Genomic DNA, 12,946 nt, shown 5'->3' on the forward strand with positions numbered 1-12,946 from the left:
GCTTCTAAATGTATTCTCTTTGGTCACTTCCTCCCCAGCTGGGATTGGGGCTATCTGGAAGGCCAAGACCCCATCCCCGGAGGGAGCGGAGGGCACAGCCGCCTCCCCATTTCCGATGCTGGGAAATGCTTCCCACCCATTCCACCCCACCCCTGGACAGCTGCCCCCGTCCAGGCTCAGGGCTGTGGGGTGGGGGGGTGGGGGCGCAGGGTAAGGCCAGGGTGGGAAATGTTGTGGTCTTGATCATCCTCTGAGGTCCTGCCCCTGCCCCCCTGCAGTGAAGATTCTGCCCCCTCCCGAAAGGTCCATGCCTTTCAAAAGTTTCTGACACCCTCCAGAAGGCCCCCCTTCTCCCCTCTTACAAGCTCCCAAAAGAAACTCTGGATTCCGCAGTGGGCAGTAGAGGAGGAGGGGCGGCAGGTCGCGAGCGCGGAGGAGTTAAGTTATCCGCAGACTAGGGGCCTCGGAAAAGGGTCATGACCCTCAGGACCCCATCCCACCCCCACCCCCTCCTTCCTTCCTCCCCTGTCGCGCGGCCCCTTTAAGCCCAGAGCCGGCTGGTCCTCAGTGGCTGCGCGCCGGCGAGAGAGTGTGTGTCTGTATCGTGTGTGTGTGTGTGTGTGTATGTGCGTGTGTGTGCGCGCGCGCGCGCGAGTGTGTGTGTGTGTGTGTGTGTGTGTGTGTGTGAGTGCGGGGGGAGGGGGCGGGCGCAGTGTCTCCATGGCGACGCGGCGGTGACGTCGCCGGCCGGGGGGCGTGGGCGTCCCGGCCCCGGAGTGCGATATTAACCCGGGAGGCGGCGGCGGGGAGGGGAGAGGCTCTGAGAGGCGAGGCCGGGTGAAGCGCCGAGGGCGGCCCGACGGGCGCGGGACGGGACGGGGCAGCGCGGGCGCCGGGAGCTGCGGCCCGGAGTCGGGGCGCCTAGCCCCGGGCCCCCCAGCATGAAGACCCCGGCGGACACAGGTGGGGGCGGGGGCAGCACGTGTGGGGGAGACTTGTTGCCCGGGGAAACCAGGCGGAGAAACTTTGGGGGGGCTGAAGGGTTCCCGGGCAGCCGGAGTGATCCCCAGTTCTGGGGGACCCCCAAGCACTCGAGACCTGTTGCTTCTTGTGGCGCGAGCGAGGGGTGCTGCATGGGACCCCCCAATTCCTGGGAACGGGCGGAGTGGTGTGGGTGCTGCGAGTCCCGGTCCTCTCCCTGCTGGACTCCGAAAGCTGGGTTCTCCCCCACTCCTGGGATCACGGGGGTGGCGGGGTCCCTCCCCGTCGCTCTGTCACGTTGCACTCTGGGGGCCGGGGCGNGCGCAGCCCGAACGTTCGAAAAAGGAACTTTTTGTTTCCGACCTTAGAACGCGCGGCTTTAAGGTGGCTCCGGGGAGACCTGGGTACCCTCCTCCCGCGCGGCCGGGGCCCCGGGGTGGAGGAGGGTGGGGAAGGTCGGGGGGACGCGGAGGCTCCCCCTCCGCCCCCCCATCCAGCTCTTCTCTTTCAACCGGCCGTCTTTTCCCTCCGCCCCCCTCTTCCCCGCCAACTTGCTCCTCCTTAAGGGGCCAAGGTTCCCCTCCCCCCCTCTGNCACGTGCGTCCCACATACTCTCTGGCTCCCACAGGCTCCAGGGCTGCTGGGCCTTGGGGGCAGCAGGAACCTCTCCTCGCCCGAGGAGGGGGCCTAGGCGCCCAGACAACCCCGCCTCGTCTTCCCTCCCTGCTACGGGCCTTTGCCTGGTGGGACCGGCTGGGCCGCTCCCCTAGCCCTGTCTTGGGGCCGAGCCGCGTGTGGGTTCTCCGACTGGGGGAAGGGGCGGGGGCCTGGAATGGCCTCCCGATCGGTCCATCGGTGCGTCCGTCTGCACGCTCCTCCATCCGATCCTCCATCCCGGCCCCTCTCCTCTTTGCCGCGGCTGTTTCCCACTTCCTGTTTTCTTCCCGGCTCTGGCGCCACCGAGGGCTGCCTGGAGTGGGGGAGGTGGTAGGGCCCCCCAGGAGGTCGGCGTGTTCTTCCTCTACCACCACCCCTCCCTTCCGACCCCCATAGTCTCTTGAAAAAAAGTTTGGCCCGTCATGCGATTTTGGGGGGTGCCCAGGACTTCTGCCCTCCCCCCCACCCCTCAGGTTTCCAGTCTGTCTGGGAGAATCCCTACCCCGCCTCTGTGGGACCCAGGTGTGCCTTCTGGGACCCTGCCATCCCAGCCCTTCCTGTCTGTCTGCTGCCACCTCTCCACCCTGTCTCAAAGTGTCCTGAGCCCCTCTCTCAGTGTCAGCTGCTTGCTCCTTTTATCGCTGTCCCTCCATGCTCCAGAGGTCCTCTCCCCCAAGCTTTCTTGGTGCGGGCCAGGAGGTTCCCAGTTTAAGCACGTGGACCCATACACAACACACTCACACATGCTCCCCTTGCCCGTGCCTGGCTCCTGGCTCCAAGGCCGGGGGAACAGAGCCCCATTGAGACACCCTGACGTCACCCCCGCTCTTCTTCTCCCCCCAAAGCCAGGAACAGGCCCTCATGTATGCCATGTCCGATGAGGAAAGCCTGGTAGGGGTGGTCCCAGGAGTAGGGAGGGTCCCTGCCTGGAGTGGGATCCAGGGTCCTAGCCCCTGGAGGGGGCTTGGTCAGGGAAGGGGGGGTTAACGAGGTGGCCTGGGACAGCCCCCGGAATGCAGCTTGAGGCCTTTCCAGAGCCCCCCACCTCCCTTCCGAGTTCCCTTTGTGTTGCATGTAGTCTCTCTCACTCCTCTTCTGCAAAGTTTATTTTTAGCCTCCTGCTCCCCCGCTCCCAGGACTGTCGCTGCACACACGTTGCCTGGTTACCGGGACAAGGAGGCTGGGGCGGGTGGGCTGGAAAGGGTGGCTTTAATTTTGGGGGGAGGGTGAAAGTCAGGATACCCCCCCAACTCCAGACGAATGTCTTGGGGGGCTTTGCCCCCCCCTCCTGGGTTTGAGAACCAGATTGAAGCTTAGGTGGGAGAAGCACGGAGCTTGGTGCCCTGAATGGGGGGGAGGGTAGGAGCTTTTTGGAGGGAGTAGAGGGTACATGGAGCTAGTGATTTGGTCACTTGGTTTCTCAATGGCCTGTGGCCCCAGAAGATGACCCTGGGACCTGGATTCTCCAGCAGGGAGAGGATAATGGGGTGAACACCTGGATTCCTAAGAGAGGAATGGGGCTATGGATGCTTTGGTCTAAGGAAGGCATTGTCAGGGGCTGTTACTTCTGAATGGAGCAGGGGCTGCTGGTATAGGACTCTGGGTCTGTGACCAGCTGGAGGTCGGATCCTTGGAGCCCTGAGGGGCTGGTTTGAGGCTGGGATTTCTGAATGGGGTAGGGACTACGAGGCGAATGCTGGCCATCCCATTCTACCCAAGGCCAGGGCTCAGGAAGCTGGGTCACTGTGGGGGACAGAATCAGCTCTGGATTTAGAAGGGGTGGTCCCTGTGGGAGTAGGAACTGCTGAACCCCCGTGTCTCCGAGGGGAAGCATCCCCTGTTGGATTCCAGACTGCGGTGGTGGTTTTGAGGGAGGCTCAGCATTGCCCTGGTTGGTACCTGCTTGAGCTGGGGCTTGAGCCAGGGCCAGGGGCCAGAGGCTGACCAGTGCAGCCTGACTTGGGACCCCGCCCATTTTTAACTGTCCACCTTGGCCTTCTCTGGTGGCACCAGGGCCCCTGCCCTGCCTCCCCCTCCTTCTCTTCTTCCCCTTCCCTCCTCCCACCCCTCCATTACCGGCTGACTAGTGCTGAATTATTGATGGCCCCTGATTACCCGGGGGTTNGCTGAGGATGAGAAGGCGGAAGGGGGAACGGGCTGTAGCATTGCTTGTTCAATCTGCAGGCCTGGGCTGGGGCCTTCCAGCCAGGTTGGGTCCATGTGCCTGGGTCTGGGGAGGGCAGTGCAGCCCAGAGGGTCTAGGGCTCGGTGGTGGGGGGGCTCTCTCAGACAGTCTGGGTTTCACTCTCCAGGGAAGACAGAAGCCTCTGTGTGTGCAAGCGCTGACCTCATCGTCAACCAGCCACCCCACCCCACCCCTCCTGGTTCTTTTAAGAAATAAAAAAAAAAATCATCTGTTCCTGGGGTGGGAGTAGGGCTCTGGTACGTTTTGGGAGGGAGGCAGTGTTATGTTCCCAGGAGGAGACTGGAACTGTGGGGTTGGGGGAGGGGTATAACCGGCCCTGAATGGGAGTGGGGGGGTTGTGGGGGGGTCGCCCCAACCCGCTGGCCACGTGTGCCCCTTCCTGCCCCTCCCCCACTGGCAGCCCTGCCCGCCGGCCTGGCTTGGTGCCTGGCCCCCTGGCACTGGCCCCGGGACCCGCCGCCGACGGTTTCCTGTTTCTCCCGGTGTCGCTGGAGCAGGCTCCGGCTTCCCTTCCCCCCGGCTCGCGTCTAGCCCCCTTACACACAGACACGCACTGTCTCTCTCTAACCCAGGTCCTGACTTGGCGGAGGGGAGACGGATTTCCCCATGCTGAGGGTGGGGTAGGAGGGTGGACCCTGGGAGGGGACCTGGAGCCCTGGACTTGGCGTCCTGACCCGGGGCCACTCCCCTGCCTCCTGTCCCCAGGGTTTGCCTTCCCAGATTGGGCCTACAAGCCGGAGTCGTCCCCTGGCTCGAGGCAGATCCAGCTGTGGCACTTTATCCTGGAGCTGCTGCAGAAGGAGGAATACCAGGGTGTCATCGCCTGGCAGGGGGACTATGGGGAATTCGTCATCAAGGACCCCGATGAGGTGGCTCGGCTCTGGGGCGTCCGCAAGTGCAAGCCCCAGATGAATTATGACAAGCTGAGCCGGGCCCTGCGGTGAGGAGGGCAGAGGGCTCTGAGCAGTTATGGACAGCACCCCACCCCACCCCCTACTGGTTTGGGGAGCCCGTAACCCATGGGAATAGGCTGCATGTTTGATCCTTTGCCAAATCATAGCTGTGTGACCTTGGGCAAGTCTTAATCCTTCTCTGAGGCCATCTGTCATGTAGAGGTGTCCTGAGGCGAGCATACGTGCAGTCCTGGGTGGCGTCTGGTTTGGCCCCAAGCCTGAGGGGAGAGCTAGTTTCATTCTTCTGGGCACTTGATTTTTCTTGTGCGGCCCAGGTTTCTTGGTCCCTCTTTGTGAGCAGCATGTGTCGCATGTCAAGGAATGGGGTCTAGACGCTGGTCCCGTTGACTGATCGTGTGATGGGTTTCTCCATCCACAGCTATTATTACAACAAACGTATTCTGCACAAGACCAAGGGGAAAAGGTTCACCTACAAGTTCAACTTCAACAAACTGGTGCTGGTTAATTACCCTTTCATTGATGTGGGGCTGGCTGGTGAGTAATGGGCTGGTGGGCATGAGTTCAGGAGCAGCAGAGGGTCTGTGTGTATGTCCAGGCTGGGCCAAGGGCCTTGACACCACGTCTCCGCTCTCCTGCCAGGGGGTGCGGTGCCCCAGAGCGCCCCACCAGTGCCGTCGGGTGGCAGCCACTTCCGCTTCCCTCCCTCAACACCCTCCGAGGTGCTGTCTCCCACTGAGGACCCCCGCTCACCACCGGCCTGCTCTTCATCCTCATCCTCCCTCTTCTCGGCTGTGGTGGCCCGGCGCCTGGGTCGAGGCTCGGTCAGTGACTGTAGCGATGGCACGTCAGAGCTGGAAGAGCCACTGGGAGAGGACCCCCGGGCCCGACCGCCAGGCCCTCCGGAGCTGGGTGCCTTCCGCGGGCCCCCACTGGCACGTCTGCCCCATGACCCTGGCGTCTTCCGTGTCTACCCCCGGCCCCGGGGTGGCCCTGAGCCCCTGAGCCCTTTCCCTGTGTCGCCTCTGGCCGGGCCTGGCTCCCTACTGCCCCCTCAGCTCTCCCCGGCTCTGCCCATGACGCCCACTCACCTGGCCTACACTCCCTCACCCACGCTGAGCCCTATGTACCCCAGTGGCGGTGGGGGCCCCAGTGGCTCAGGGGGAGGCTCCCACTTCTCCTTTAGCCCTGAGGACATGAAACGGTACCTGCAGGCCCACACCCAAAGCGTCTACAACTACCACCTCAGTCCCCGCGCCTTCCTGCACTACCCTGGGCTGGTGGTGCCCCAGCCCCAGCGCCCTGACAAGTGCCCGCTGCCGCCCATGGCACCGGAGACCCCGCCGGTCCCCTCCTCGTCCTCGTCTTCCTCCTCTTCCTCCTCTTCCCCATTCAAGTTTAAGCTCCAGCCACCCCCGCTGGGACGCCGGCAGCGGGCGGCTGGGGAGAAGGCTGCAGCGGGTGCTGACAAGAGCGGCGGCATTGGCCTTGGCATCGGCGGTGGCAGCGGCTCAGGCAGCCTGGCGGGGGGGGCGGGGGCGCTGGCCCCGCCGCCGCCACCGCCACAGATCAAGGTGGAGCCCATCTCAGAAGGCGAGTCTGAGGAAGTGGAGGTGACTGACATCAGCGACGAGGACGAGGAAGACGGGGAGGTGTTCAAGACCCCTCGTGCCCCACCTGCGCCCCCCAAGCCTGAGCCCGGCGAGGCACCTGGGGCAGCGCAGTGCATGCCCCTCAAGCTGCGCTTTAAGCGGCGCTGGAGTGAAGACTGTCGCCTGGAGGGGGGTGGGGCCCCCCCTGGGGGCCTGGAGGATGAGGGTGAGGACAAGAAGGTGCGGGGAGAGGGGCCTGGGGAGTCTGGGGGGCCCCTCACCCCAAGGCGAGTGAGCTCCGACCTCCAGCACGCTACAGCCCAGCTCTCTCTAGAGCATCGAGATTCCTGAGGGCTGTGGGCAGGGGGCCCTGTTCCCCCCACCTCCCATGCTTCTTTTGCTGCCTTAACCCCCCCAAGCCCCGGAGGTGAGGACAGCTCTCTGGTGTCTTCCCTGCCTCCTCCCCTTTCCTGCCCCATGTTTTGTATAAAACTTAATTTCTTTCTTTTTTTTTTTTTTTTTTTTAATGGTGGGGGTGGGTGGGTGTCCAGGGCTGGGNCAGCCTCAATGCCCAGGAACGTTTTTTATTACATTCGCTTAGGAAGTAAAAGCCTTGTCTCCCTCCCTGTTCTCTGCCCCCTGTCCCTGTCCCTGTCCCTCTTCACTCTTGTCCATCCTCAGTCCTGATCCTGCCTTCCCTGCCCCTCTAGGGGCCCTGAGTGCCTGGGTTTCTCATACCCCACAGGGTTGCAGCAGTAGAGGGAGGGACATTCTATGAAGTACCAAAAATNTCTGTGGTCAAGCCTTATTCTGTATTGGGGACAGAGGGTGGGAGGGGAGGGAAGTTGGGGGGCTGCTGGAGAATGTATTCAAAACAATAAAACTTTGGACCTTTGGATGTGGCGATCTGTCCTGGGTGCTGGGTTACAACCACCGAAAGGTCACACGCAGCCTTTGTTTGATTCTGAAAGGCAGGAACCAAGACTGGCCCTCCAGTGTATCTATGGCCAGAAGGGCTAACCCTATCAGCACGGGTCAGATCCAGTCCTGGGACATGATCCGACCTAAGGGCCATATAACCCCCAGGGCCTGATGATCAATGTCTCAGGGCATACTCAGGCCCTCTGACAGCTCCCCTGTTCTGTGGGGACCTGCTTTTCCTTGGAAGCACTTTAGATTCCACCACTCTATTGTCCTTGCTCTTCTGATCACCTGAAACGCCTCTCCCTTCTGGTTCTGGGTATTCCTCTGCTGGTGTCCCCATGGCCTGGAGTGGGACTTTAGCAACAGGCTTGCAACAGTTCTTGAAACACAGACCTTGCAAGGTACCTCAGCGCTGTCAAACCAAGGGACCGTCCTCTGCCAGCAAGTTGCAAAGAGACAGGCTTGATCCTGGCTGGTTGTTACTGATTGACTTGCTATGTACCAAGTACCTAATACCTAGTTAGCTGCAGTGCTTTATCTCTAACATCCAGCGAGGTGGGGGGCAAGCGGCTCTGTTAAATGACTTGCCCAAGGCCCTAACCCCTGCCAGGACTCTAAATGAGGTCTGTTTCTGAAGCCTGGCTTCTTTCAACAACCCCTTCTCGTCCTCAGGCCAGGATGGTTGGATTTAGACAAAGGATCATAGGATCGGAAAGGTGAGCTCATAAAGCTAGAAGTTCAGGTTGGAGAGCTTGATTCAGGGATGAAAGAACCAGGAGTCGTCGTCCAAGCTGAAAGGGGCCTCAGAGACTGCCCAACCCCTTCAGTGCAGGTGAGGTGCCTGAGGCCCAGAGAGAGGAAGGAGTCTCCCCAAGGCCACACAGCTAAGAAATGAGGTGGGAATTGAGGGCTCGGGCTTGTTGGACTGGCTTCGCGGAGAAACTCCACCCTGTGCAACTCTGAGGGGGAAGGAACTGGCAACTCCTATCTACTCAGGCTTCACCCTCATTTCCTGCCAGCCCGGGGTGGGTGGTCCCAGATGATGTCGATTGGCAGTGCAGAGAAAATCCAGGGCTAGGGTACTGGCAGGAAACCGAAGCTCCCTTGGCAGCCTGTGGGCAACAGCTCCCTCTCCTGGGTGATGTAAGTCACTCCCTGGGGTGGGGGCCACTGGGCTATTTCTGGAAGTTGGGATGAGACATGTCTCCTGGCAACATAGATGCAACTGAGTTGCTGGTGGCGGTGGTGTGATGGAGAAAGGGGGAGAGGAGGGAAGACCCAGACGAAGAGTCTTAGCTCGGTTTCCGTCCCTTCAGAGCACCTCTAACCAGGTTCAATATGGATTAAGAAGGGCTTGGCTTTAGAACTGCTCTCTAGGTCAGACTTATTGCCCCCAATTCTGACCTGGCAGGATGTCACAGGTGGCGTCTAGTTTTCAAAACTCCAGCGGCTCCTCCGATCTTCAATGACTAACCCAAATCTAGAAATCTATTCAGTTTCTGCAGGACCGTACCCTTGATGTCTTCCAAATCCCGGTAGAAAGCCCTCTGTAGATCTCACAACGCCTCAGAGCCTCTCTTCATGCCTGTAATCCCCGGACCCAGACCCACCCCTCAGGCTCTGGTGCTCCTTCCTGGTGCTTCTTAAACATCGCTCACCCCTTCGAGTCTCTCAGGCAGCAGTAGTTTCTTGGGTGTCCCACAGACCTTTTAAAGACACCCCCAAGTCTCCCGTGACTTCTCCACTGGTCCCCAGTAAGACCCTTCACTTCACAGACTCCCCTGGGCACCTCTGGACACCTACAGGCCCCTCACAGACACTGACAATCTGCCTTAGCACAACGCTCTCACCCCTGTAAACATCCTGTTAAAATTCCCTCAGACGGTCGCCCTCAGACTCCCACCGACCCCAATCCCCTCCTGGCGGTTGCCCACGCGCCGTCTACTGCGCGTGTCCCATGAATTCTGGCCGTTAAATAACCGCCGCCATCCCGCCCCGCTCCGCTGTCCTTTTGGGCCTTGTTGGTCCAGTGTAGGATTTCCCAGGCTTGGGGGTTGCTTGGTTCAGACTTTGCTTTTCATCTCCGAGCGGCCGTCAGAGGGCAGCAGCCACCATTTGGCTGAAAAACTACGATTACCAGAGACACCCGCTCTGGACTGTTCGTAATGCAGTCGCATTCATTGAAAAGGGAGCGGAAGTATGTCCGCGCTTTGCCTTCTGGTTAATGTAGTCCGAGAAGGCCTGAGCGATACTGTCTGTCCGCTCGGAACTGCAGTCAGATCCAGTGGATGAAACTTTCTTCAGGGTTCCAGAAAGGGCAGGACAGTTAGTATGGGCACAGGATCAGATTAAAGTGAAGTCCATTTCCCATTATTCTACGAGGCAGGGAGGGCTGAAGATTTCATTCTAGTTCCAAGTATTTTCGGAACACACACCCACACACACACGCTCACTCACACGAACTCCGTTTCCAAGCGTCCTTTGGGGATAGTGACTGTCCTTCCGGGAATTTATTAATCGATCAATAGGGCGACACAGTCCGTGCACAAAACTTAACAGTCGGCTTCCATGATTTGGGCCCTCCTGGATCCTGTAAACTTAGGAAGAGGGAGAACGCAAAATGCCAAAAGAAGGTTTACATCATTCTTTTTACACCTCTTTTAATGCTCGTCTCAGTCTCTTGGTGCAACCCACGTTGGTAGAAAAAGCTAGATTGTATCTGAAGGCTATTGTTCTGAGAGACCACCAGAAACTTTGTTTCCAAAGTCGTTTGCGGGGAATTTTTCCTTCCTGATTTGTAGAAACTTGTAATTTGGAATGTTTGGGGTCCCATTTTCCCGCAGCCCCTGATAGACTCCGGCACTTTCTTGGACCTGGGGGAAGGGAAGGAGGCGTTGAACACTCCAGTCTCCTCGGGGGAATTGATGTCTTTCACCTTCGGCTCGCGCTTTCCCAAAAGTACCGGTTGGACTCCAATTCCCAGCAAGCCTCTGCAGTCTCGTCTCACAAAGGGTCAGGATCCGGACTGGACTATTCCCCAGCATGCTTCGGATTCCTGGTAGATCCCTCCCCCTCAGTCAAACGGGGAGGCTGCCCTGAACTTCATTTCCCAGAAGACACAAAGGTTCACTGTAGCAACTACTCTGAAGCCTTAGTGTTGACTACATTTCCCGGCAGGGACTGCGGCATAGCGTAAGAGATGCAGAGGAACGCCGTACCTATTTTATTTCCTTGCCTACCTCCGTAATTGCAGTGTCCACTTTGGGGCTTAGGGAGCATCTTAGGACTCCATTTCCCGGCGTGCTTTGAAAGTAGCGTTACACCTGCAATGCGGTGAGGGCGTGGCGACGACTCCATTTCCCGGCTTGCCTCACGGTCCGATATCTGCGGATGTACCGGCGCCGACTCAATTTCCCACACTGCACCTGGCACGGATCGGCATACACGGCCAATAGACTAAATGAGCGTCTGGACTCCGTTTCCCGGCGTGCATCGGGCCTACAAAGCTCACTGAAAGGGGCTGCGACTACATTTTTGAAGCACATCTAGGGTTCGCAGTTGGTGCTGTGGAGTGAGTGTGCAACTCTGACTCCGCTTCCCAAAGTGCTTCAGAGCCCGCAGTCGACACAGTCGGCTGACTTACTGCACAGGACTCTTTCCTGACGTGCCGCGCGACCCGTCATCCCCCGTGGTGGACTCTCAGGCCTTTGCAGACTCCATTTCCCAGAGTGCCGCGCGGCTCTCTGTGCGGCCGAGGGCGGCGACGGCGGCGCGTAGGGCAGGCGGACTGCATCTCCCGACGTGCCCCGCGGCGGGCGCTGGGCCGGAGCCGGAGCCCGAGCGCCNAAGCTGGGCCGTGAGTATTAGCGGCGTCCGTGGGGGGTGGAGATCAAGGTTCCTGAAGCCCTTCAAACGTCGATCAGGTTCTTCCATATGCCCAGATAGGAGTTCTAGCTCACTGTGTTTCCCAAAGATGGGATTTGAGCTCTCCCCCTCCCAGAGAAAGGGATTTGAGGGGTTACCATCAATTGGAGTTTAGGACTGGAAATTAGGATTAGATTCGTGGTCCTCAAGGAAACAGGGGTCGCAGGTTCTTGTCCTTCCAGTACCGAGATCTTGGGGCCCTGAGCCTTAAAAACAGGAATCTGATGTTGCCATCCATTAGACAAGACTCAAGAGTCATCCTCACTTGTAAATGGGGGCTAAGGGGGTATTGTTCCTAAAAATCACTATCACCCTAAAAGGGGATCTGAATTTGCTCCTCTTTAGACGATGGAGGTTTGGAGTGAATATCACATAGAAACGGATTTGAGGTTACTGTGTCCCCAAAGGATAGGGCCAGGGCTCCTCAAACTGGTACCCAGGCAGTCTTTCCTTTTAAAACGCATGACCTGTTACCATCATCTATCCATAGCACATGGAACTGTATCCCCAGTGGTGGAAATTAATGGTTGCTGCTTCTTAGAAATAAGGACAGACTGGGAATCGGTATACCCTGCCAACCAAGTCCATAGGCACTGTTCTTCAAAAAACTTGGCTTGGGGCGCCTGGTTGGTTCAGTTTGTAGAATATGCGACTCTTATTCTTGGTGTCACGAGTTCGAGCCCCACGTTGGGCATAGAATTTACTCACAAACAAAACAGAACAAGAAAACTTGCTGGGTGGGTCTCCATCCACAAAAATGGAACATTGTCAGGGAGGGGTCACAGTTCCCCATTGAATATGGCTCTGAGGTTCTACCCTTATCGTTGTTCTAAGATGTGGTGTCATTAGCTCTGGAAGAATAGCCACATCGGTCATCTTCCTCCAAAAGAAGGCATCACTGCCCCTCAAAACAGATTTGGTTCATCAGTGACCCCTTTTCTTTGGGAAACTGATGAAAGATTCCTCAAAGAAAAGGGGTCACTGTTCCCTAAGAATGCCAAAAAATTTTGCTGCTGTTCAGAGAATGAGATTGGAAATTAACAGCTTTCCTTCAAAGGACTGAGGCTGGGATGGCCCCTTGTTAATGAAGTTCAGGTATATCATTCTCACAACTTAATACTTGTCCATTGGGGACCACCCAAAGACAGGAAGGGGTCTGGGGCTCTGGGCCACACAGATGAGGAGGCCAGGTCAGCACCTTTTCTAACTCCAAAATATTTGGGGAAGGGCTTATTGTCCCCCTAAAGTGAGAGTCATGACCTTGTCAACCATACCTGGAGGAGTCCTTTCTGCCACTAAAAACCAGTGGTTGTTATCCGTTCTGTAGCAAGGAGGACTTAGTGGTTACTATCCCCCAAGCTGTGACAAAGGCTAGTGCTTTCCTAAAGTAGAAGTACCTCAGGGTCACTCCTCTGGTAAGTGCGAGAGATTAGGTCAGGCTTTTCCCATTGAGGAGGGGGGCCAGCAGGCAGTAAGCTGGATAGAGTCATCAACCAGGAGTGTGAGGATCCCCTCAAGTCAAGCAGGACCCAGTGATTTGCTGCTCACTAGAGGTAGACATTCTGGGTAATCCATCCTGGAACAGCAGGAAGTTTAAGTGCCAGTGTCTTCCCACCCAGGGAGGAAACAGGATTTAGGGTTCCCTGAAGGGAAGAGGAGAAAGGGCACCCGGAGGCATCCAGCAGCCACCTTTGCTCAAAGACAGAGATGAGACAAAGAGGCCCCCAGTGAGCATCCTATAGAGATTCCCC

General features: G+C 58.2%; 1 protein-coding gene across 1 annotated transcript; it reads left to right on the plus strand.

Moving 5' to 3' along the window:
- Nucleotides 1-813: 813 nt before the first annotated feature.
- Nucleotides 814-6,852, plus strand: ERF (ETS2 repressor factor). Its single transcript, XM_077768152.1, has 4 exons — nt 814-963; nt 4,550-4,784; nt 5,177-5,292; nt 5,398-6,852. The coding sequence occupies exons 1-4, from the start codon at nt 942-944 to the stop codon at nt 6,696-6,698; spliced, it is 1,674 nt and encodes a 557-aa protein (XP_077624278.1). The 5' UTR covers nt 814-941; the 3' UTR covers nt 6,699-6,852.
- Nucleotides 6,853-12,946: the final 6,094 nt, after the last annotated feature.

Source organism: Crocuta crocuta, unplaced genomic scaffold (assembly GCF_008692635.1).
Source record: "Crocuta crocuta isolate KB4526 unplaced genomic scaffold, BGI_CrCroc_1.0 scaffold886, whole genome shotgun sequence".
Taxonomy (NCBI): domain Eukaryota; kingdom Metazoa; phylum Chordata; class Mammalia; order Carnivora; family Hyaenidae; genus Crocuta; species Crocuta crocuta.